Source organism: Melanerpes formicivorus, unplaced genomic scaffold (genome assembly GCF_026170545.1).
Source record: "Melanerpes formicivorus ecotype bairdi unplaced genomic scaffold, bMelFor1.0.p_v2 SCAF_98, whole genome shotgun sequence".
Taxonomy (NCBI): domain Eukaryota; kingdom Metazoa; phylum Chordata; class Aves; order Piciformes; family Picidae; genus Melanerpes; species Melanerpes formicivorus.
The window spans coordinates 1909518-1934882 of record NW_027142450.1 but is presented as its reverse complement, the minus strand read 5'-3'; the positions used below and the strand labels follow the sequence as shown (position 1 = coordinate 1934882).

Sequence of the window (25365 nt, the reverse complement as noted above, 5' to 3'; positions counted from 1 at the left end):
CTGGGGCTCATGACTGGATCTCAGGAGGTGCCAAGCCCTCAGGTGCAGGGAGCCAGCTCTTCCTCTAGTAGTGTTGGATCTATCACAGACATTTGTTTCACCCCTGGGGACCACATCTCTCCTTTTCAGCTTGCGGGTGCTAATGTGGGTATCAGCCAAGGACTAAGAGGAAAAAAACAGCACCAAAATGTCAGCAGTTGACACCTGAGGGAAAGAGATACTCCTGCAGTAAGTGTCAGAGATGCTTAAGGTTTTGCTCTGTAGGTCCCTGACCTTATTGTGTCTCATCTCTGAAGTTTGCTCCAGGCGTGACAGGAACAGGCAGAGTGAGTTCCCCTGGGTATGAGTTACATGACAGCCAGTGCTAAGGATGTAAGCCTGAACTGCTGATCCACTTTTATCCCCCTAGCCCTACCTCTTTGAGCCTTCCCTAAATTACATGCATAGGATATTTGCATTGTCTTTCCCTGCCCTGAGAGGTAGGGGCATTCCCAAGGTCTTTTTCCCAGTCCCTCTCTATATGCAGTGATTTAGCTGGCAACTTTCAGCAGGTGGCTGCTGGTGGGGACTGTGGTGTGTCCTCCATGGCATGTGTGGGTCCTTCATACCACAGTGATAATATGCAGGGAGCAGCAACCTGCCAGAAAAAGCTTTCCCAGGTGGAATAAATTGCACTGCTGTAATCCCAAACACCTGCACTGATCCTCAGGCAGGATTGATAGATGAGTGTTCTGCCAAGCTCTTGAAGAAGACTGTCTGCTTTTTACTTAGTTTTCAGATGTCTCTGCTGCTTTGTCCTGGCAGTGACAGGAAGGGCCTTGCTTGGGCAGAGTGGGCAGTAACTGACTGAATTTGGCAGAAGACACCACCAATCTTGCATGGAGGTGAGTTCTAGTGGAACTGAGATTTCCTGTGCTTGTGGCTGCTGGGGGATGTGGTCCAAATCAGTAGGAGCCAACTAGAAGAGAAGGCCATGCAGACAGGACCCACAGCACAAAGGGAATGAGGTAGCAAGTGCTCAGACAGCTGTCCTGCGCAGCCTGGCCCAAGAGGCCTTGTGAAACCACAGCTGAACCCAAGTTAGCAGTGCCAGAGAGTTTCTGAATAAAGTAACACATCTTGGGCTGTGGCAGCAGGAGCAGCAGAGGTCAGTCACTATGTGAAGTCATCCTCACACCATGAAAGCACTGGTTGATGAAATGTGCTCAGCAGTGGGCAGCACGCCTTCTGACAGGGACAGTTCAGAAGGAAGCGAGGAAAGGAATGCAAGGTGTGTGCTCAGTGTGAAGGAGCTGATTAGTGGCAGCCACAGGAGGCAAGGATAAGGCTGGAAGAAGACAACAATCTGATCCCTCCCTGTAATGAACAAATGGGAATGGATTTATGTTGCAGTGAGGTTTATATTGGACCTTACTCTGTCTCACAAATGCTTAGCCTGCTGGCATGGTCCTTCCAGAGCCTCCCCACTGCTGCCCTCTGGCCTGACATGGGCAAGTGTGTGGGGAAGTCAGCATATGTGATGGTGTGCCATCACCCAGAGGGACCATTGCCCCCTCTGCTCATAGCCTGCCTGGGACCCTCGTGGAAAAGGCAGCAGACCTAAACCCACGTTACTGGGTGGCTCCTGGAACCGTAGTAGTGAAGATTTGACCTTGGACATGGGCTTTGCTGCACATGCATCGGGGGTCTGGCCACGTCCGGTCCCATGGAGGGACCACACGAATAGCTGGTTGCATAGGGCGAGTGGCGTTATCTGTCCAGGAGGCAGAGCTCACGGAGCAGAGCCGCTCGCTGGCCGCGTCCCGACTTGAGGGAGGCTGCGGACGGAGCGCTGCTGCCTCCCGGTGGCTGCGGCCAGGCGGCACCCCGGTGGTGTCGAGCAGAGAGCCCGAGGAAGGTGGAAGCTCGCCGGCTCCCCAGGTGATCTCAGGCAGGGGAGGGAGAGTGGGAGAGGTCAAGGTTCCGCTGCTGTGTCTCATGTATGTACCGCTGGTAGCCTGCCTTTGTCCTTCCCATCAGGCTACCACTTTTCTGTTCAGCGTGGTCCTGTGCTGCCACATGGCCCACGTTTGTAAGAGCACTGTTACAAAGGGGAAGGGGAGAAAGCTGGATATGGTGATGCTGTGTTCCATCATGCTTGCTTCTGTTAACAAGGATGATGGAAACTCCCATCTCATCTCTTACTTCTGATGCTTTCTGTTATTTTTTTTCCCTGTGCATTGGCCTATGAATTAGTGCAATGTTCACCAGTTTAGGCTTCCACTATCTTGCAAGCTTCTTATTTTCAAACTGTTCCTTATGCTACCTTATCATAAAAGCATGATGAGCATTGCTAGGGAAGGCATTCTGGGGACCCCTTCCTGTTGGGGCTGAGATATAGAAATGCAGGCTCCACATTTGCCAGAAATCTGCTGGGGTGGGAGTTTGGAGGGTTTCCTTGCTCAGCTCTCTCTGTCTGACATAAAAGAACCAGTTCCTTCACTTTTGTGCCTGCTTTTGTTTTCTTTCCTACTCATGTAAGGTCCTCTAAAGGAATGGACTATACAGAGGCTAAGAATTCCTGGTTACTGGAAAAGCTTTTATGGTGTAAGGATTTTTTTTCTCAGTTGCATAACACACCCTTTATTGGCTGGTTCTTCATTTTGTGCAGAGATACCAAGGGAAATCATCAAGTGTTTTGTGAACAGTCCCTGGCTAGAATAAAAGGTTCAGAGGAACAAGTCTTCCAAACAGGTGTTTATAAACCAGCGTATGCCCCTTGAGGAGCAAACCAAGGAATAGTGATCAGCATCCCTCCCTCTCATCATATTTACTCAACATGAGCTTGCAACCTATTGAATTCTCAGTGGTATTATGCAGGGACTCACCTGCACCTGGCAGATAGCTGGTTTGAGGAAGAAATCTTTGTTCTGAGTCCTGCTTTGTGTTTATTGGGACAATGGCAGGTGTTTGCTTGTGATATGCCACAGGACACAGGCATGTGCGTCCTGCTCCTTGCTCGCTGTGCTAAATCGAGGTCAAAGGAGCAGCCTGTGACCAAACACCCTGCCACCGTCACTAACAGCAGCCCACCCTACAGGAAGCAGCTCTTTAAGTACTTCGAAGGAAGATGCTTGACTGTAAGCATGGGTCACCTGGGAGTGAACTGCTGGGTGGTTGCCACCCCAGAGCTGGTTTCATTGCATGGGAGGAAGTACTTTGTGCTTTCAAGCCATGCCCTTTAGGGAATAGGGAATCTGTTCTTCTTTAGATGTGGTGCCCACCTGGGTGTTCATCCTTGTCCATGGTGTTAGAAAGACTGACTTTCCTCTTGGTAATACCAGCACAAAGTTGGACTAGACAACTGGGAGCATAGCGTATGCTTGCTGAGGAGATGCAGCATTAGAGTTATCCATTTTCTGGTGGTTCTTTCACTGACATCATGCTGTATCAGGGCTCAGCAAGGTTGAACTGGCCTTACTGGAATTGAGGTTACAGGAGCTGTGCAGCTGCTTGAGAGTCACTGGTGCAGGAATGCTCAAGATGCAGAGGAGCCAGGGGAATCCATGGAGCATGGAAGGTCCCATCCTCAGACTACCATGCTGAACAGCCTGGGTAAAACCAGGGGGGGAAGATGCTTGCCTGGCCTTGAGTTTAGAGAGGGAATGGTGGTTGGTTTTTGATGCTTGTTAGCTAATGTGGAACTCAACAGAAAATTCTATAGTACATATGTGTATATAATGCACACACACAGAGGTACACACCTGCCTGTGCTGCAATGGAGATTTAAGACACCTTGCAGAGCAATATTCAAAGTTATTCATCATCAAAGTGAGACTTAGTGATCAAGAATATTTAGTTATTATATTCTGAAAAGAGGAAAAATTACTTGTCTTGTAAATGACTTTGCTACATTCTCCTACAGCTGCTTCTTTCCATGCAGCCATAGCTGCAACGTGCCATTCATTGTGAGTCTCCAGCCAGACAGTGAAATCCTCACTGAGGGCCACCATCAGGTGGAGGAGTGCCAGACAGCTTTCCAACGTGAAGGGAAATTTCTAAGTGTTAGTAAATATATATTTCTACACATACAAATATTTGTGGAGGTTTATTACTAAGTTGTACAACACAGTAACAAGTTTCTTCTAACAAGGTCAATTTCAGTCTGCACTTAGGTCTAAGATGCACTTCATTCTGTCTCTACCTTCTCCTCATATAGATTTACCTTAATGTTTTAGAGACACAGGGGTGTTTGCTAACTCCATTTCTATGTCTTGATCCCCAGATAGCAACTTTTGCCTTTCATGTTGGTTTGTCGGTGAGTCTCTCGGGAAATGGTGAGATATCTTAGCCTCTGCACATTCTGAGAATAAGAATGGTATCAAGTCATTGAAATGCAGAGAAAACCCACTTATTTGAAGAAAAAATGGAGATAGCCAGAGAAGACTTGGTTTAAAGGAAAAGTGATGAAAACACCCCCATGTTAATATACTGTGCTGGGAAAATGTTCAAAATGCAGCATAAACAGTTCACTCAGCACCAAGGTACTCTGCTTGGGAAGTCTAGCTTCTTCTGATGTTTAGCAGTTGATTGGGACCAATGCCACCACTTCCCCATCTTCTTGCCCAGGGATAACCTCTAGCTCAGCTCATACTGCCTGGAAGTGGAAATCAAATGCTCCCATATGAGTTGTATGGGAACCTGCTGAAAATGGATTGTCACCAAGAGAATGAGCATAGCACTATAAATAAAAAAAAAATAAAAAAGGGGGAATTGGATGTAGAATTATTTATGTCTTTTTTGTTTCAGTTGTAGCAAAGACTGTCTATAGTATGTTGTGCAATGCTCTGACTTTGTTGTACATGTTTTCTCAAGAATGAGACATCTGGGAAACTGTACACCTCTCTGATGATTATTAAGCACCTGGAAGAAAACTAAAAGGACTGTTCAAAATCCAGATAGAAGCTGGTTATGTTATAGAGCTGGCCACTTCAGTCCTGGTCCTCCAGCAGTGGGGTAAGGATGAGGAATTGAGGACCTTCAGAGCTGAGCTTCCAGTTGTGCTCAATACAGAGTTTTAGTCTAACTGGTCAGCATCATCTCTAACTGATGAAAGAAGTTCCCTTCAGGGCTACTTCAGCAGTGGCTGGTGAGCTCCTGGAGAAGATGTCTTATCAGGTCTGGCAAGAATATTTTACTTTCAGTGTTTCAGCAAGTATTTGTTCTTTATTAACTGATTGAACTTTTTTCAGTCATGGAATTCAAGTGCTTTGTAGTTCTAGTTCAGCGTACAATACTGCTGTTTTGGGAGATATAGGAGCTTTTTGGTGCTTTCTTCTCCTTACACCTAGTTTAAAGCCCTATCAGTGACCCTTACCAACTTACATGCAAGAACCCTTCTCTTTTGAGACAGCTGAACTCTGTCTGTCCTCAGCAGGCCCAGTACTGCATAAATGTTCCCAAGATCAGAGAAACCAAGATTCTGCTTGTGGCACCAGCCCCTGAGCCACATTAGCTGTGTTTTCCTATTCCTTTCAGTGTCCAGTGCAGTCTTCCCTACCACTGAACATATTGAAGAAAACATTTCCTGTGCTCCCAATCCTTCAACCAATTGCCCGAGTGCCTTGGAGTCCATTTAAATAGCTTTTGTACTTCTCTACTAAACCTCATTGCTTCCAATCTGTGTGACCAGTAATGGGCCCTACCAGACTAGCAAGTTTCCTAGTAACATCTCTGACATGGACCCCAGGGAGGCAGCAGACTTCCCTGTGGGATGGATCAGGTCAGCATATGGGGCCCTCTGTTCCCTTCAGAAGGGAATCATCTACAACAATTACTCTCCTTTTATTCTTAACAAAGTAGTTCTAATGCATAGGGCTGAGTCAATTCAGGCAACCCCGGAGATGGACCTTCATCTACTTCCTCTGTTGCCTTACCTGTTGTGTAAGGGCAACTAGGAAGGTGCAGGAGGCTGGGGGGGGCGGGATTCGCCTGCCTCCCCGAGCAGGGACCTATTTCCACTACCCCCTATCACATAGGTTTCCTTCTATTGCCTGGTGGCAGGAGAAGATCCTATACTTCTTGATAAACCTGTCTGCTGCCTTTGCCTCAGGGTGTGGCTCCATCAGTCTATTTCTCTCTTATACATTCCCTGATACTCAGCCTTCCCAATTTCTCTTCCAGCTCTGCCTGCTACGCGGCTGAGCAGATCCCTGCCCTGCTCACACGACAAGCAGGCACCCTCTCTGCTGTCCTCCAGACTCGGACACTCCCTGCAACCGGACACTTGGACAGCTACATGTTTGTGGGCGAACTTCGTTTGGCTCCCCATATTCCTTCTGGCAACAACTTTCACCCGTGTGGTCACCATTCTGTGTCTTCTGGGAAAGGACGAGCTTAATCTCATTTAGCTGTGCCGCCCGGGGTGCTCGCTTCGCCCACGCTACCTGAGCAGCTCGTCCCCACTTGCCAGCCCCCAGCACAGGCGTGCCGCTTTTCCGGCTTTAAAAAGCCCCTCAAGGAGCTCCTTTTTGGCCCGTTTCGCCGCTATTCCCTCTTCCAGTCTGAACTTAATTTGAGCTGGTCTCCTCGGCGGGACAGCAAAGAGGATGCTGTGGAAACGCTGCCCGGGGTCCCGTTTTCGGCCAAACCCCGGCTTCCAGCTTCCTCCCGCAGCGTTCGCAGTGTAGGTGCTCGGCTCCGCGCTGCTGCAGCTTGCAGAAAGCGTTGATGCCTTATGGCGCTTCAAGGATCATTCAGGACTTCCCTGGGACCCGGAGCAAAGGCTCCGAGTCCGGCCCCTCTCCCTAAAGGCGCTTGCACAGAGTCCCACCAGCACTTCCAGCCCTCCCTGCGTCCCGCCCAAGCTTCACAGTAGCTACTCTAGGCTGCAACCAGCCTGAGGGGCCCCCTGAAATTCAGGGCTCCACTTTCCAGGACGGTACCTAGGCTTGTCATCTCCGTTGGGAGACAAAGGATGTGTTGGTGTTTCCAGGAGTGCTGGGATAATAGAGCTGGCGGTGGTTCCTAACAAGGGCAGTGCCACCCACCCCTTTGGTAGGTGTTACCAGCTGTGATGGTATAAAAGAGAGGATGTGTGCGGGCTGTGGGGAGCTGTCGGTGTGCCCTCTCCTGGTTGCTGAGGCAAATTATCTCTTTGGCACTGACTGAGTCTCTTCTAGTTTACAACTCCAGCCTGATCACACGATCTTCGCAATTCCAATTTAAAAGTACTTTGTTGGCAGTGACTAGCCATGAGCTCGTCTCACCTAAACGACAGGGCTGAGAGTCACTTTACAGCCTCAGAGGAGCACGAACTGGAGGCAGTGGGGAAGAAAGCTTGGGACAATCCCATTTATAATGGCTCTCCTTCAACATCCTTGAAGATTCGAGCTATCTACAACCCTAAGTCTATCCTGGAGAAGCCCTATGAGAACTCTGAAGGTGTGGGGGATCCACTGCCCTATCTGGAAAAGAAGAGCAAACATGTGGACAGGAAGACAAGTCCTTTCCTCAGGTGCTGCTTCTGCATCTTCAGAGGCATCCGAGGTAAAGCTCTGATGTCTCACTAGAAAGGATTTACTAGCCCTTGGGAAGAGTGATGGTATAAGGAGCATGTGAGGATGAGGATGCAGAAGGTAGAAACCCAGTGGTGTCTGTGTAGCTCATGAACTTGTGCAACACACTAGCATTACTCTGAAGGCCATCTTTGGCTGACCTGGAAGAAGCATCCTCATTCCATGTGCCTAGCTGTAGCTCTAGGGTCTGTTGTCTCACTGTTACTACAAGGCAGGAGGTACAGATAAACTTAGTGATGTGTTTAGGGTCACGCAGTGAAGAGCTTTGGACAGAGCTTAAATGTCCTGAATTGATAGGAACCATCACTCTGGTGATTAGCTTATTCTGTCTCTGCGGGTGTTTTCTAGATGGAGTGGTACTGGCTCCTGTTACAGTAACTTCAAGACTGATATAAATACCCATCAGAGCTGTACCCTCTAACAGTACACGGGTGACTAACAGCATAGCCTGGTCCTGAACTGCACAGTCTCTCTATGGTCAATTCTTTCTCATTTGGCATTGTAGTTACAGTCTAATGTTATAAATTCACATGCATGCCAGAGCTGAGGCATTAGAGGCTTCTTCTGGCCAGAGAGCCATGCTGGATGGGCTTGATGGATAATTACAGATTGCTTGGAGGCAGTGTATCTGTTACCTGTTCCATTCTGATATCCTTCCCTCTAGGCACTGAGACTTAAAAAGAAAATTCCATTTGTCAGAGGCCAGGGTTGAAACTGGAGTATGCAAATGAAAACAGCTGTCTGGATGCTACAGCATTTCCTCCTCCTATGACTATTGCAGCAATATGTCCTGCCAGCAAGGTTGGCAAATGAGGTGGTTGTAGGACAGACCAGAGATGGAAAGATGAGATCCAAAGGCCAGTGTAAACAAAAGAAAAGCCTCTATCAGCCTCACAGAGAGGTGGGCTTTTTCCTTAAAGAATTTTCATTCTTCTGCATTTTTACTAGGTGCTTCTCCAAACATTGCTGGTTCTCCCTCTCCCCTTCCATTTAATTACCCTACTGGCTTACATGGAAAGTGGAGGTAGTAAAGATAAGTCACTTAGCCAAGCAGAGGTGTTTCTTTGGTTGGTTGGTTTGGAGGGGGGTTTGTTTGTTTTGTTGTGGTTTCGGTTGGTTGGTTTGGCTTTGTTTTGTTTTTGCTTAAAAAAGATTTCCTGGGATTCTGTATCTATATCTCTTTGAGGGTATTGGTCATAGATGGTTTATTTAGTTCTTTTCTTGTTCTTATTGGCTAGGTTGGACTACCAGTGAGTAGCTGCTCCTTCTCATACGATTGCTCAGGTCTGGTCCTCTTTAAACTGTGTCCAAACAATTCTGTGTCTTTTGGTCCCTTACTGCATCCTGCCACCTCAGCTGTTTCACCCAGGAGTCAGGGTGGATGCTGCAACAATTTCTGTGGTATCTGATAGTGCAAAAAGCTCTCTAATCTGTTGAGATGCCAAAGAGCTATTGAAAGGACAGAATTAAATGTGCACAGATCACTATATTGCTTTTGCTTGCTCAAAAAAAAAAAAATAATGATTTGTCCTTTGCCAGAGATGACTTCAAATGTGTGGCCTTTGATCAGCTTTGATCCTGGCTTGAACAAAGATGATTGTTGCATGCTACTGGGGATGGACGTCAGGGCTGAGATCTCTAGGAGCTGCAGCAAGAAGCAAGACTATGGGTAGTATTGATATGTCTTCCATCACTTGGCTTTCAAGTGGAAGTTCTTACGCCTTTCAACTTCAGCAGCATTTCAGAAGTCAGAACAGAAAGCCATTACACAAAGAACAAATACCTTAATGGTATCAAGTGGTTCATCAAACCTAAAATATCAAGGCTCCTCTAAAAGGAAGCATTTATCTTTTTGATCAGCCCTGGTGATGTTTGATGAGTTGCTTGCACTGTGTGAAGAAATTGGATCACTATCTGGTGCAATTGGCATAACTGTATTAAAGTCAGCAAAGCTCCATTGATAGACATCCTGAAGATTATCTGGCTGTAAATCTGATGCTGAAATTATGGATTTGTGTCATTTTTTTGAGTCTTACGATCTACAAGAATTTTGCAAGATTTTTTAGGTAAGCAGGGATGAATACTTGGGGCCTGATGGTTCAATATGCACTGAAAAAAAATGTGAAGCTAACATCAGATGCAGTTCAGCTATGGAAGTCCTATCTGAAGGTGAGCTGTTGCCACTTGAATGACTGATATTAAATTTTATGGTTTCAGAAGAAGAAGACAAACACTGAATTTCTTCAAAGAATAAGATGAAAAATATGAAAGATCAGTCAATAATGAATTAAAACTGAAAACAATAATGATTTAGCAAAACAAGAAACCGAACATATTTCATTTTTTATTGTCCCTAAATATTTTGTTTATGCTGGAATGGTTCTTTTTAGGGGTTATTTAACACATTTTTACAGCCCTTAATCAAGGTTCAAAATGAAGAGTGATTTTGACCTGAGAAGTGACAGAAATCCAGCCCCCAGTGGTATTTTTAGGGAACAGCATTTTGCAATAGGCCTTTGAGAATGGCCATCAAAACTCTCCAATTCCTTCTTTACACCCAACAGGTCTGTGGGGCACTACACTGACTGAGAATACAGCTGAAAACAGAGAGCTTTATGTGAAGACCACACTGCGAGAGCTGCTAGTCTATATTGTGTTTTTGGTGGACATCTGTCTATGTAAGTAACTGTCATATCTCATAGGTGTCAGTTCTGTGTGCAGGTTTTATTGTTAGACTTCCTCTCTCTGTAGGTGTTAAATTTATCGTATATACACTCACTGCAGCAGGCAGGTGTGCTCAAACAGCTGCTTCACACAGAAGTAAAATAACTGATTATTGCTCTAGACCTAACTGACATTAACTAGGTTTATGCAGTATTTTCTGATCCACATCATCAGTTCTAGCCACAGTCTTGGAAGAACTTGCCCAGGGTCTTAGTTTCACAACAAATGTTTAAAACTCGTTGAGCAACTCTAGAAACTTCCTGCGATCAAAGGCACTGGGTTCAGTGAGTGCACTGGGTTCTCTTCTCTGAGGCTGGAGGGGTGGCTGAGGTAATAAAGCAGATGACTTGTACTTTGGTGGATTTAATGTGTCCCTGTACTGAATGCTGATGGACTTTTTGTGGGTAGAACAATGGCTGGTGTTTTGTTTTGGGAAGTTCATTCATTATCACAAATGAGCACCTGTGGTATAGGACAGTGGAGAGGATTATATTTCATGGACTCTATGGCAGGAGAGAAAGACAGACAATACCAGCCTATTACTATCACACTGGCACAGGGAGACAGTGCTTCATTTGCTTTTCCTAAAGAACCAAGACACAGATGTATGAGTGATCACACACTGACTCATCCAAAAGGGGGGTTGGGGAATAGGTAAATGTTCTTGAATGTTAGCTGCTTTATTCTCATGGTGCTCTTTCAAAAGCAGGAAATCTTCTTAGTGATCACCATGATGGATGTAACTCTGCAGAAAGGAGCACTGGATAGTTGAAACATGTTTGTGGAAGTTAGAGCATAGTGGTCTATACCTTCATGGCTTCACATCAGATTTTTAAAATACAGATCATGAACTTCGTTCTGAGAAATAAAATTTCCCTCAGAAATTTTGCCTGAGGACAAAAGTTGCTACTCAGATGTTACCCAGTTGCATCATTCAGTGGTCTTCTCTGGCTTCTGAAGTTTTAGAGTCTGTCAGTTGGACAGACTAAGTTCAGGAAGGTACAACAGATATGTTTGTAAATCCCTAAGAAAGCAGAAAGTAATGTAATTCAGAGTTCCCAAGGTTTCTTCTTTTGTGCCTTGTTCAGCTTACCTGTGATTCTATAAACTATGCAGGAAGTGAATATATAAGATTAAGGGATAACTTTTCTCTTGTCTCTTCTTTTAGTGACATATGGAATGACAAGTTCTAATGCCTATTACTACACCAAAGTGATGTCTGAGCTCTTCCTACAGACCGCATCAGATAGCCGTGTCTCTTTCCAGTCCATTGGCAGCATGGCTGACTTCTGGGTGGTGAGTACAAAACTGACTCAGCATGGAGAGCCCTGGAAACCTCAGCTAGAATGGGATATTCAGTTGCCTCTGAATGTACTGCAAGTGATTTCAGCAAGGCATTTTCCTGTCACAAGCTTTTGTCAGCTTCTAGGAATAGTTACAATATAATTTGCATGCAAAATATACAGTGATTTATAATATAATTTATCCCTCTGAGCACTGTGGCCAGAATACTGGCATGGCTGTTGTGTGTGCCCAGGACAGTCTATTCCCCAGTAACTTACCAGCTAAACAGGCAAGACATAACAAAAATAAATTGCTGTGATATTATGCCCATTGCACAGATAAGGGAGTACTGGCCTGGAGAGTGTTAAGGGTTTTACTCTAGGTTTCCTTGTGGTAGAAATGGCTTGGAATTCTACGCTCCAGTGTATTCCTGCTGGGGTCTTAGTAGCAGACCCATGTCCATTTTCATGGGCAGTTGTGGGAATTGCCTTTAATTCATGCTTGGGCTGGTCTGATCTTTAGATTTATTTTTATGAAGATGGATTAAAGTTTGCACTGAATTTTATCAAATAGAGAGGCAAAAGATGTCTAGGGGCTAATGTATTTCCATCAAAGAACTGAACACAGTGAATGCTGTTGAGATATTGCAACCACTTATCTCTGACAGTCAGCCAGAAATGGTTTGTCTGTTAGCTTTGTCTTTTTCTGTCGTATTAAAGTACAGCACTGTGGCACTATTGTTTCCCCCCCACTGTTTCCAAGGCACTGACCCATACTCTTCATAATTCACACTTCATGCCAAGGCAATTCCTTAAGACTTGTGCTGATTGAAGTGGAATGGACAAAGAGACTTGTAGACTGCTTCATTAATCCAAGGTGCAGCAGCTGTATTACAGGCATGTGAGGGGCCAACAAAAGCCCTGCTGCCCAGCATCCATCTTGAACCACCGGCCCTGATCTTGCCCCTCCTTAGCATGCATCCAACATAAGCTTTTACTACTTTTCATCTCACAGAGAGGGATGGATTAGCTTTTACTCCTTCAAGCCCAGGCTAAGAAAATTCTTCTTCTGTGTGGGCTATGAAGACTTTGCTCTCCTTTCCCTCTCTTGCAGTATGCACAAGGCCCCCTCCTGGATAATCTTTACTGGACAAAGTGGTACAACAATGAGTCCCTAGCAGCACACAGCACCCAATCATACATCTATTATGAGAACCTGCTGCTGGGTGTCCCACGCATGCGACAGCTGAAGGTGAAGAACAATTCTTGCGTGGTCCATGATGACTTCAAGGAGGAAATCTCAGGCTGTTATGATGTATACTCAGAAGACAAGGAGGAAAGGGTCTCCTTTGGGCTCATCAATGGAACAGCGTAAGTACATCCTCTGCTGTTCAGGATTAGAAAAATCCAAACTAGTCTCTTCTAGTTAAAATAACATCTGCTGAGCTGCAGGGTGCTGTGGTTGAGTTTTTCACCTGTGGCTGGAATTCCCCTTGTAGTCACAGTAAAACAATTTTTTGCCTATCAATAAGGTCAAGTGTCTTTTTGAGGAAAAACACAACAAGATGAGTAGCAGAATGGGACCTGTTGTGAAAGCCATGAAAAATCCAGTGGAGAATTAGGCAGAAATTGTTGGCTGTTTTTAAGAGGGTGAGCATAGAGACCTTTGGCACCAGATCTATCAAATGCAAGATGCTATTTGCTTCCCTCCTGGATTTCAGGAGCCAGAGAGAAAAGAGTGCAACTCTTTAATCTTGAAAACTTTTTTCTTTATAATAATGTGAAGTAGCTGCAGTTTAGTAACTCTTTGCTTGCTGCACAAGTCTTGGTCTGTGAAGGAGAAGCTATTGTTCATAACAAAATAGGAGTGCAAGTGTGTTCTAAGCAGAGGCTTGTGTGCACTGCGGTAGAAAGCAATACCGCAGATTTTGGGAGTAACCTCCAGGCAAACAAGACTGTGACACAGCCAATGAACCTACAGAATTTTCTCTCCATAGTATTTTAAGTTAGGTTGTGTCACTGCCAGGAAGTACTAGATCAGAAATCTAGCAATAATGAAGAGGTGATATAGGTTCAGATCTGGAATTGGAATTAAATGCCAGCTCTTTAATTAGAAGCTGCTCTGCGCTTTAAAGATGTAACCTAATTTCTCCCAGCTACAAGTTCATATCCAGGTCTCAGGTGGTGATGCCTTTGCTTACAGCTTGTCTATTACAGGTGGAGGTACCATTCTGAGGAGGAGCTGAGTGGCTCATCTCACTGGGGAAGACTAACTAGTTACAGTGGGGGAGGATACTACATAGACCTCAAGCTGACCAGAGAAGAGAGTGCTGAAGCCCTGCAAGTCTTGAAGGAGAAGTTGTGGCTGGATCGGGGGACACGAGTTGTTTTCATTGATTTCTCTGTGTATAATGCAAACATCAATCTGTTCTGTGTTCTGAGGTAAGCAGAGCCCCACTAAAAATTCTTCTGCCTCTTGCTTCTTAACACCACAGTTTCTTAAAATGCAAATATTTTAATATGGTCTGCCAAGGGGATAGTGGTTTCAGTAGATAGTGTATGGATTATTAAAAAACCTTGGTCATTCTGATATAACCAGCTCCACTTCTCTTCACCTGTTGCCCTGTGGCAGACATAAGGCTGAAAAAACGCATGCACAGCCCTCCCACTCATGGTTTGCTAGATAGTTCATGCTCAGGTTTGATGCCTCTCAAAATTATCTGAGAGCCTCCGTCTTCCTGTTTCTAATTACCAGAGTTTTCTTGTTCCCTTCAAGGTTAGTTGTTGAGTTTCCAGCCACTGGTGGTGCCATTCCCTCCTGGCAAATTCGAACAGTGAAGCTTATAAGATATGTCAGCACATGGGACTTCTTCATTGTTGCCTGTGAGATTATCTTCTGTGTCTTCATCTTCTACTATGTGGTAGAGGAGATTTTGGAGCTACGTATCCACAAGCTTCAGTACTTCACTAGTATCTGGAATATCCTGGATGTGGTTGTCATTCTGGTGAGGATCCTTGCATGCTGTTTTGTGGGGAGGTGGGGCAGTGGCAGGGAAATAAAAGATCCAAAATGAAGGAAGGAATGGGAAAGCTGGTCTGGATAAAACAAGAGCTGATGCATGTTTAGCTCTACTAGCAAAATGAACTTGCAGAGTAAATGGGCACATTCTCTTCTACCAGCTGTTTAGAAGATTATTTCCTTAGAGATGCCTGAAAGACTGTGAAGTCAGAGCATGTTTCAGAGCATTAAGCATTAGACTGCAGTTGTGAAGTGTGACACAAAAAACCCCTGCAACACTAGTTTCTGTGGAAAGCGTAGGTAGAGTGGTCACTGCAGACTCTTCCTCTCTGCAGCTCGCCATAATTGCCATTGGGTTTCACATCTTTCGCACCATTGAGGTGAACAGACTGCTGGGAGAACTGCTGAAGCATCCTGACACCTATGCAGACTTCGAGTTTCTGGCTTTCTGGCAGACACAGTACAACAATATGAATGCAGTCAATTTATTTTTTGCCTGGATCAAGGTATTGTATGGGGTCTGGCTAGTGCAGGCCTCCAGTCTCAGAACTCATCCCCTTGATAGCCTGGGAGCTGACTCCTTTATCCCTCTATGTGAGTGAGAGTGACAGCTATATAAAAGAGGATTTTCCTCAAAGCTACAAGCTCTGTTTTGCAGTAAATCCAGCTTTTTATGTTGTATTCTGAGGCAAATTATTTGGAGATAGCAGACATGGAGATGAGCTCAGATGTTGTGTGGAAGTTGTTTTAGAAAATGCTGTGTAAAATGTAAATGTATACATCCTGTACTGTTTAATATTTTGAAGGATAATCTGGCAAACAATGTTTTCTTTTCATGATGGCCACCCAACATCTGGAAATTACTCATCTCTTGGTGGGATCCTTTGCATTTCAGCCAAAGAATCTTGGTATAGAGGAAAGGCACACTGTACTTGAGGTTCCTTATTAGCCTCGAGACATTTGTCCTTATAGCAGTCCCTTTATATTTTCCTTTGACACAGGGAACCAAGCCATATGTTTATGGTCCCACAGGAAGACAGTGGCACACATGGGGCAAATATCCTGAATACTAAGTTACTGTTCCCCTAGCCTGGCTGTCTTCTCAGTGCTTTTGTACTATAGTGAATCTCTCGTCTCAGTAAGCATGTGCATATATGAGACCTACCTAGCTGATGGTTTGGTCTAATTTTGTCCCTGTGTTTTGTTCTTGCAGATATTCAAGTATATCAGCTTTAACAAAACAATGACCCAGCTTTCCTCCACACTGGCACGTTGTGCCAAGGACATTGTGGGCTTTGCCATTATGTTCTTCATTGTCTTCTTTGCCTATGCCCAGCTGGGTTACCTTCTTTTTGGGACACAAGTGGAAAACTTCAGTACCTTTGTTAAATGCATGTAAGTGTATAAGCAAGAACCATGTTTCCATTATTTCATCAAAATAATTTTAACTGTTGCCAACCTCTTGACAATTGCAAATCTCAGTGTCAGTCAGACACTTGTATCTCATTTGTAATAAAGCCACAATGGTTAATAAGTTACTCACTGTCCTCCAGCTGCAACACCTTGTTTTAGTGAGTTTTCCTCGATGAGGAATTAATTACATGTACCACAGGCACTGATAGGTACATCTTTATTTACTGTAGAGGCAGACAAGGTTGTGCTGGAGTGCTGTAAGGCATGAAACCTGAAAGCAAGGCATAGCCCTCAAGTTACTCACAACCCAAAACCAGACCCACAAAACCCAAAAGCAGAGCCCAGTCCCAAGTAAAGTGTAACTAATTTACCCAAAACACTCAATAACATACACAGTGGTACTGAAGATCGTGAAATGGAGGAGCTGACCGGCTCCCATCCAGGCCAGTGTCCCCGCGAGACCAAATCTTGTCTTGATGGGTCGGAGAGAACAGCGGTGCCTCGCCAGTAGCCATCTTCAGTTTTTCAAGGGTCCTGCGTCATGTGACATCAGGCCAGGGCATCACAGGAGGCTGGGTCGTGGAGCCAAAGCCCCTCTCATGTTTTGCAATTGTGTTATGTAACTTCTCACCCTACTGCCCCTGGGTGCAGCCCACTCAGAGGGTCGTACACCCCCTGCCCAGCAAAAGCCTTCCTCATTCATCTCTCTCAGGTCCATTAGCAATCAAACAAGGGCTTAAAGGTCTTTTGGAATTAGCTCAGGATGTTAACACATTCAATACATTCCCATCCCATTTAGTTTTATAAACAGAGGAACCTACAGATACCTGTTATTTGTTACTCTTATCATACACCTGGGAGCTTCTGCTCAAACACCAGGCATTCCCAGGCACCCCCAGGCAGCAGGGTACAAACACCCATTATTCCCAGGCAGCCTTTGGCAGCTGGGTTCTTCTAATCAAACTCCAATTAACTCTTCCCCATTACACACCTTCATGAACAAAAGAACATGGTGAGGAAACTGAAGGTCACAGAGAGGTTTCTGGTTGTCTGATGTTTATCAGTAGGGATGCAAGTAGCTGATCCTACCAGACTTCAAGACTCCTTGCAGACCTACAATTCAATGGGCATCCACAACAATCCAATGGACATCCCAACCTTTCTATGGGAGTGTTTAGTGAGAAGTTTCAGTTTGTTGAAGCCTAAACAGCTTTCCCTTGATGCGGAGTTAAGTACACTAAGGGTACTGAAGATGCAGAGTGGCTTAATGTCGTTCTGCAGAAAAGCATCATAGCTCATCTGATAACCTAGTTTCCATTCTGCATGACTATTTGTCACCTTCTCACCTTCTGTGGGTCTGTAAAGGTAGTAGCATGGTACTGACTGTGACAGACTTGGGCATATTTGTGGGTTTTATACACCAGCAGGTGGCTTTAGGCCTTGTTAGGTTAAACTTCTTTGTAATTCTGGTGGCAAGAACTAAATAGCTTAAAACAAGTGTTTTGAGGTAGGCTCCATGCTGATTGGGGTTTGTTTTGGTATTTTGTTTGATTTTTAATAAGGAAGAGCCCCAGCTAGAAGCTCTGAAATGTTGAAATTCTTGCTTCCAAATATAACTTTTCATCACATTGTTTCAGTGTCTGCACAACAGCTGCATGACATCTTTTTTTCCCCTGTTTTTCATCAGACAGTGCAGTTTAATTCAAACAAAGATTTGGAACGAATACTCAGGTTTGTTACAGTGTTTTCACAAGGAAAAGCAGGAGTCATGTATTTATCTTATCAAGATGCTAGTTTTAAATACTAAAATGAAAAAGTCAGAAAATTAGTTTTGATATTGTTTACAAAATATAACTGATTTTGATAAGATAGCAGCTCTCCTCTCTATCTGAAAATTGGTAGCCATATAATACTCTAATTTCAATATAAATTCAGCATGAAGTTTTTTAAAATATGCTCTATAATAGCCTGAATAAGATTAAGTAGACATTTTCAAAGCAAAAAATATATTTTTTTTTACTGTAAAGAGGCAATTCAACACCACTGAATTAGGACAATTTAAACCAAAGAAGAGGAAGCAGTATCATATTCCTCTTCCTGCAATATCATATTACTCTTCCTTAGACCTAGAAAACACTCCCAGCTCCCCACAGAGTCCTAATGTGGGCATAGCCTGTCTCTCCCCCTTCTCCCCCTTCTCCCCCTTCTCCCCCTTCTCCCCCTTCTCCCCCTTCTCCCCCTTCTCCCCCTTCTCCCCCTTCTCCCCCTTCTCCCCCTTCTCCCCCTTCTCCCCCTTCTCCCCCTTCTCCCCCTTCTCCCCCTTCTCCCCCTTCTCCCCCTTCTCCCCCTTCTCCCCCTTCTCTGTAATTTCACTGAATAATTTTCAAACAGGTGCCAAAGATAATCTATGAAGATAGCTAACATGGTGTACGAGCAGTGAATGTATGAGAATGCACAGAAAGGGGTGTTGGGGAAGTGAGTTAAAATACCTAATCTCAGTCAGTCCTTCAGTCCACAGGCCTGCTCAGGCAATGTGCAATGTAGTACTTCATACAAATTTCTGTTGGCCCAGAGTGTGTTTTGGTTTCAACAAAAATTCCAAGCAAAACCAAAACAAAACCACTCTGAAGTTTCCCTTATAAAGGCATACTACCCACTGATGCCTTCTCTTGCAAGAGAGTTTGTGAGACTGTAGCTAGGAGACTGGACTCACAGCCAGCTCTTGCTCCAACCAGATCAATTCACTTCATCTCTGTAGTACTACAGATATATTTAGCTACTCAAACCCTGCTCTTGCTTGTGCTTGTGACCATTTGGGCTGCAGGCATGTTCAGAGTTCACCTCAGAACTGTCCAAAGGTCAATGTGTATAATGCCTGTGTGTGACCTTGTGCTCTTTCTCTCCTCCAGCTTCACTCAGTTTCGGATCATTCTTGGTGATTTTGACTACAATTCCATTGACAATGCCAACAGGGTTCTCGGACCCATTTACTTCGTCACCTATGTGTTCTTTGTTTTCTTTGTGCTCCTGGTAAGCAAGGAAGCCCTCCTTGCCCTAGTATTTTCAGTAGTGTTTGAGAGGCTCCTCCTGACAGTCTCTGAGTTAGACACAGTTTCTGTTATGATAACTTTGCAGTGCAAATAGACCAAAGTGGACAAAGCACATGACACTGCAATTGAGGATTGATGATCGGGGTGATTAAGTGCCACATTCACATCCTTTAAGGCAAAGACCAGAACTGACTGGGAATATCACTGGTGTGGTAGCTGAATTCAAGGGGGTAGGTTTAGCTCCACTCCTTTAACTGGATGGACCTCCTACCCACTGAGCAAGCATGGTGTGGCTGAAGTGGGCCTTCCCTTCACCCACTTTAATTTGCCCAAGGGATACCCCATGTGGAAACAGTTCCTTCTTTAAACAAGCCCTGCACATCTATTCCTGACTTTTGTTTATTCAGCTGCTGAAGCGAAAAAATGCCTCATGGTTACTCATTTCTCTTCTTCCCCTTATTCTAGAACATGTTTCTGGCTATCATCAATGACACCTACTCAGAAGTTAAGGAGGAGCTTTCAAGCCAGAAGGATGAGCTGCAACTCTCAGACATCTTGAAGCAGGTGATGAATAGTGAAAGGTGTGGTACTCTCTAGCTAAAGTCTGAAGCATCTTCTGCAAGTCCTTGACCTACGTAAATTTACTAGAGAGAAATGGAGGTTGCCGACTCCACATCCACCTTCTTGGTACATTTTGGAAGCACAGTTCCTTTCTGGGACAAATGAAGTTCCCAGATCTTATGGCAATAGGAAAATGAGAAAGCAGAGCTTAGAGGAATCCTGTTACTTGAGCATGCTGGTAGCACTTCAGTGAGACATTTCTTCCAGGGTAATCTCTAGATGAAGCTCTTTCAGTCCTTGGTAGAGTGTACTTTGATCAATGAAATGGTAAGTCCCATTTTGCTAAGATGAGCATATTGCAGTGGTGCAAATCTAGAGGGTTACAGCTGGGTTTCCCATGGGCAAATCCCAGAAAAGGTGTCAGAATGTAACAACTCTTTGTGCTATGGGACTAATACTCTTAAATATGGGACTAATCTTATATAGCTGAGTAATTATCTTAAAGAGGGAGATTTGGGAGGAGCAAAGCAGAGGGCAGACTTTGTCATGGGGACCCTGGCTACCATGTTGGTGTTGCTTTGAAGGTGTGATCCTTAGAGGTGGAGCTGATTCAGCAGTGTTGTATTTTTGCTTCTGGAAAGCTTAAAATGTCCCTATATTACTTAGCATCTGCACCCCCATATTGCATTGTCTGGTCTGCACTGTTCTGCACAATTCTGTGTCCATTTGCACCTTTGGTGACAGAGCTACAATCGGACACTCACAAGGCTGAAGCTGAAGAAGGAGCGGATTTCTGATGTGCAGAAAGCACTGCAGAAGGGAACAAAGGAACTGGATTTTGAAGACTTCAAGAACAGCTTGAAGGAGTAAGTGAGTCAGCTCGAGCCACTTAACCCTTCCTCTTGCTAATACAGACAATTTGCATTCTGTGTGAATTGCTGGTAAACTTACATTTCTAAACTTGTAGAGCAGTTAGCTCAGATCTGGGCCATGTAAGAAGAAAAAAATAAAAGGCAGTTATTTTTCCTCACATGTTTATTCTCTTGCTTTAAAGAGGTTTATGTTTCTCTCTCATTTGGGATGTTTAAGTTTGTCACTGGCAGAAGGAAACAATACACTGATTTCAAAAGGGGTGCTCCTGCGCTGTTAGAGCCTAACAGTGTCTTTCAGAGCTTTGAGCTTTCTATTCTTCTGCAGACTGGGCCATGCAGACCATGAGATCACAGCAGCCTTCTGCAGGTTTGACAAAGATGGCAATCACATCCTTGATGAAGAGGAGCAACAGCAGATGAAGCATGACCTAGAGGCAAAAAAGGTAAAAAAAAAACAAAACCACAAAAGTGCAAGGAAAGAAACCCTGTGTTTGATAGAGATCCCTACAAAGTAGCTGCAGGATTCTTTGGGTTTGTGGTGTAAACTTAAGTCCAAGTCCAGCTCTGGCAACTCAAATACAGCTTCAACTCTGCCTGGATATCAGCTCAGTCTATCATTGCCTGTGAAGCTCTGTGTTATTCACAGTGAAGCTGACACAGACTTAGTATGATACAACTTTGCAGGAATTTCTTTATCTGTCTTCTAGGTTGCTCTGAATACAGAGATTGAAAATTTGGGGAAATCCTATGGTGACAACTTGGATGAGAACCTGACCTACAGGGAAGCCAGAAAGGACAGCTGGGTCTCCAAAGAAGAGTTCCAAGTGTACGTTTGTGCTGGCAGTAGTTTAATCCCTCTGCAAATGAGGGCTCTGATTCGTTGCTGCTTTCCCTGGACGAACTGTTTACACTGTTGCTGAGCAGCTTCAGTAACATCTTGGCCCTTTTTATGCTGCACACACATAAATGACTACCTCAGGAGAGAACTGGGACAGTAATTTGTTTGTTTCTCTAAAGATTAAGTTAACAAATTTAGGGGTTTACCTCTTGAATAACTGCTGGAGCTGTCAGCTGGGCACTAGGCAATATGCTGTCATGTTTCAGCTCTGAATGTAGCCCAAATAACTCATCCAGGGGAATTTGATACCTTTACTGAAGGTCCTGTGTGAATAAATATTCTTGACTTATGGCCTAGTTGGCCTTTGGCCTCCAGGTCTGACAGCAATACTTGGCTGTTTCTTCCATAGGAAGAGTACAGGATGACTACAGCACAGAGAATCAGGAGATCCTGATTCTGTTGCTGAGAAGCACTGAGCAACCCACATAGTTCCACATAAAATGAGAGGCAGGTGCAACAATTATTAATTGGATTATATTGTGGCTGGACTGTGATCTAAACTGATTGAGATTCATCTGATTACAGATGAAAATATAGTGTAGCAGGGAGTTATGCTGTTAGTGGGTATGAATCAATTATCTGATGTGTTGCATTCACTCCTGTTTGAGATCTGGTCCATTGTCTGCTGTAAATCCTATTGCTCATCACAAGAGAAAGCTTGCAAATACTCTCAATGTCTCTGCCCCCCCCCCCCCCCCCCCAGCACCCTGCAACGTCTGCTGCAGCTGGAACAGTCCATAAACAGCATTGGCTCCAAGATTGATGCAGTGGTGAGCAAGCTAGATGTGCTGGAAAGAAACAAGTTGAAGAGGAAAGACCTGTTGGGCAAACAACTGGATAGTGTTATCAAGGTTGGTAGCCATCCACCATGCATATGACCCAGCTTCAGAACAGGTGACCAGCCTTGCTGTGTGTAAGGGCCTTTGCTTTTCCAATCCCCCTTGACATAAGACAAAAGGGTTGAGCAGAGTCAGCATTTTGTATGATCAAACCTTTTCTATTCAAGCAAAGTAAACCTTCTGCTTTCATGTACCCCCAGTTAACCATGAAATGCATCTGCTAGCTCCTTTAAAGCTAAGTTTATTCCTGTGGATACAATTCACTTGCGTTCATTTGCTTTGTACCTACTTATTCTCAGACATAATTAAAAGAAAAAATAATTCTAAAAATCATAACATCTCTCCCAGCAAGAGCAGCTCATGACAGTGCTGTGGGCTTTGATCCTAACAACATCTTTGCTCTGGATTATTTATCACACACAAGGTGGAAGATTGCTAGCAGTGTGCCTGTAGCATCCCATTGCAGAACTGTGACTTTTGCCAAAGACTGTCTATATGCAGTTAACCAGCAGATTGTATGTCTTCATCTTTAAAGTCAAAGGCAGCAAGGCATGTTTTTATGGCTTTGAAATGAGAACAGCCAAACAGCACAAAGTGCCCTAGCTGAGTCAGAGAGATGCCTCGTTGCAGAGTAGTCTTGTGATCCTTTCCCATCTGAAAGAGTGAGTGTTTTGGGGTGTCTTACTTCTCACGTGAACATACTTGAAAGCTTATTTGAGTGCTTGGTTGCGGATTTGCTTTGCCACAGCATTTCTGTGAATACTCTTGTGGAAGGTGAAAAGGGAAGAATCTTTCCTCATTTGCCTAATGCTTCAATGTGCATTCATCAGTGTATTGCAGCAAACAGTATATTGAGTCTTTAATAGGCAGACAGGCTTGTACTTGGTCTCTTCTCACAGGTAATTAGTGATGGAACAAGAGGGAACAGCCTCAAGCTGCAACTGGGTAGGTTTAGACTGGACATTAGGAAAAAATTTTTCATAGAAAGAGTGGTCAGGCATTGGAATGGGCTGCCCAGAGAGGTGGTTGAGTCACTAAGCCTGGATGTGTTTAAGGGCCGTTTACATATGGTGCCTAGGGATATGGTTTAGGGGTGAACCTTGCAGTAGGGTTATCGGTTGGACTTGGTGATCCTGAGGGTCTGGTCTAGTCCAACCTGACTGTTTCTGTGATTGTGTGATACTAATTTCTGGAAGTATGTGGGAGAATGTTTAAGTATCATGCACACCTTGTGTCTCTATGAGAGTGTTGTTAGATTTCTTGGCAGCGTGCTAACATTGTGGGTCACTTTTTCTCCTTCTTGTTAACAGGAGGAAGAACCCAGTCAGGAAGAGCAGCTCCCTCAGAGCCTAGACCAGCTGAGGAAAGAAGAAGCAGAAGGCTGCAGAATGGAACACATCCAGGGAAACAACTTGAGTGGCAATTCTTCCCAAAATGGTGTCTATCCCATCTTGCCCAAGTCAAGCATGTCAGGGTCTTGGGTGCCCAAGAACATCCCGCCACGTGTGTGATGTGTCCTTCTAGTGAGCAGCTTAGTGCTTCCAGTCTGGCTCCCATGGTACTAAAGTCAGCATTAGTTGTTTCCCCACTGTTAAAATAATCCAGACCGCTGGACAGAGACATCACTCTTGCCAGGAACCAGTGATGTGAAAAGCCAGGGATGCTCTTTTCCAGTGTTATGATGTATAATGTCACAGACCTAGAATTTCTGCCCACACATCTCTGGACTAGGTGGAAATTTGGAGCCAGGTGATGTATTATTTTTCTGCCTCTAAACAGGGCAATGCAAAGTGTGTTAATCTGTGTTTCCAAAAAGCAGAGACCTTTGAAGTCTGTGAACACTCACATCCTGAGTGACATGCTGCAACTTGTTACCAACGCACACAATTGTCTGCAGGACAAAGATGTGGGACTCACATAAACAAAGCAGGATATAATCATTAGTGTAAGATAGAAAGGAGAAACTGTTTGTTTCTGCCAGGTTTCCAACTGTTTTGTTCTGTTGTATTTTGTTTCCAGAATGTTTTGTCAACCCCATCTGTGCAGATGTTGAGAAAAGAAGATACTAACACCTAACTCTGGACAACTGAGAATTGACTCCCAGTGTAACTGGGAAGAGATCTGAAATATAAATGAAGAAGAAGTTGTTACTGGTAGCATCCTAGGCCTAAGTGTTAGAGAACAGATTTCTGATTATATGGTTCATAACACAGTATTTGCCCTAAGAAATACTTTTCTCTATTTTCACACTCCTTAAATTGCATTTTAAGGTACTTCACAAAACTAGCACCATATTTATGAAGTTATGATGCTTCTCCTCTTTGTCAAAGAAACAATTTGGTTTGCAGTTGTGGGTGTTGACACCCACAACTTCAAACATTTCTTCAACCATTTCAGTTGAAGAATATTGTGAAAATGAGATGAATGTAATTTTTTTTTCCAACCACATGCTAAATGCCTCTTTTCCAGCATTTTTCACTTTGCTGAGCCTTTTTTTGTATTTCTTCTCATTTGGTGCAAAGTATTGCTGCTCTTACAAGATCACTGTAAGTGCATTGCAGATATTTTAATCACTGGTGTTCTACAATAGTTAACAAATGGGCGCTGTAGACTTAAAGCTGGAAATGAGCTGTATCACAACTCTCATTAGTGCTATGCTGTTTGGTGTGCCATGCAGTGAAGTGGCATTTTGTGTTACTACTTTTTTAAGATGGATGTGCCACTGTGTTCTGGGGAAAGCCTCCCCTGGGAATGTTTGAAGGACCTTGAGACCAGTCCTGTCCCCACATGGCCCAGGCTCGAGGGCTGTCACAGCTACAAGATATCATTGATAAAGTGACACAGAGGGTCATTCAGCTGTGAAAGCGTAGCAGGGGCTGTGAGACCTTGTCACCCAGCCCACAGGGAACTTAGATTTCAGGAGCTCTGGGTGCAGGAACTGCAGGGTCTCACAGGTCATTTCCCATCAGTTGGTTCTGCTGTTGAGGACAAGACTTCTCACATGGAGAATGCAGCTTTGCTGTTCTGCTCAACAGAAATGTGGCACAAGACACCGCCTCCCCCACGACTTAGCAATGCCTATTGTTTCTGTTCCCCTCCTGAGCTGTGCCAGATATCCAGAAGAGCAGCCCCACAGGAGCTGTAAAATCA

At 44.4% G+C, this 25365-nt stretch overlaps 1 protein-coding gene across 1 annotated transcript; it reads left to right on the top strand.

Moving 5' to 3' along the window:
- Positions 1-7232: 7232 nt before the first annotated feature.
- PKD2L1 (polycystin 2 like 1, transient receptor potential cation channel) lies at positions 7233-23752 on the top strand. The gene is made up of 15 exons (XM_068166150.1): positions 7233-7527; positions 10121-10234; positions 11449-11576; positions 12678-12934; positions 13781-14005; positions 14340-14568; positions 14918-15088; positions 15796-15977; positions 18905-19025; positions 19511-19609; positions 20351-20472; positions 20804-20921; positions 21186-21304; positions 22080-22227; positions 23526-23752. Exons 1-15 carry the CDS (start codon positions 7233-7235, stop codon positions 23724-23726), a joined length of 2529 nt encoding a protein of 842 aa, XP_068022251.1. The 3' UTR covers positions 23727-23752.
- The last annotated feature ends 1613 nt before the right edge of the window (positions 23753-25365 follow it).

What these genes read in the sequence shown, in the direction of transcription:
- PKD2L1 (XM_068166150.1), top strand. Translation starts at nt 7,233, where the DNA reads ATGAGCTCGTCTCACCTAAACGACAGGGCTGAGAGTCACTTTACAGCC. An exon ending in GCATGGCTGACTTCTGGGTG is followed by an intron (nt 11,577 to 12,677) that starts GTGAGTACAAAA and finishes CCTCTCTTGCAG; the next exon opens with TATGCACAAGGCCCCCTCCT. An exon ending in TCTCAGACATCTTGAAGCAG is followed by an intron (nt 19,610 to 20,350) that starts GTGATGAATAGT and finishes CTTTGGTGACAG; the next exon opens with AGCTACAATCGGACACTCAC.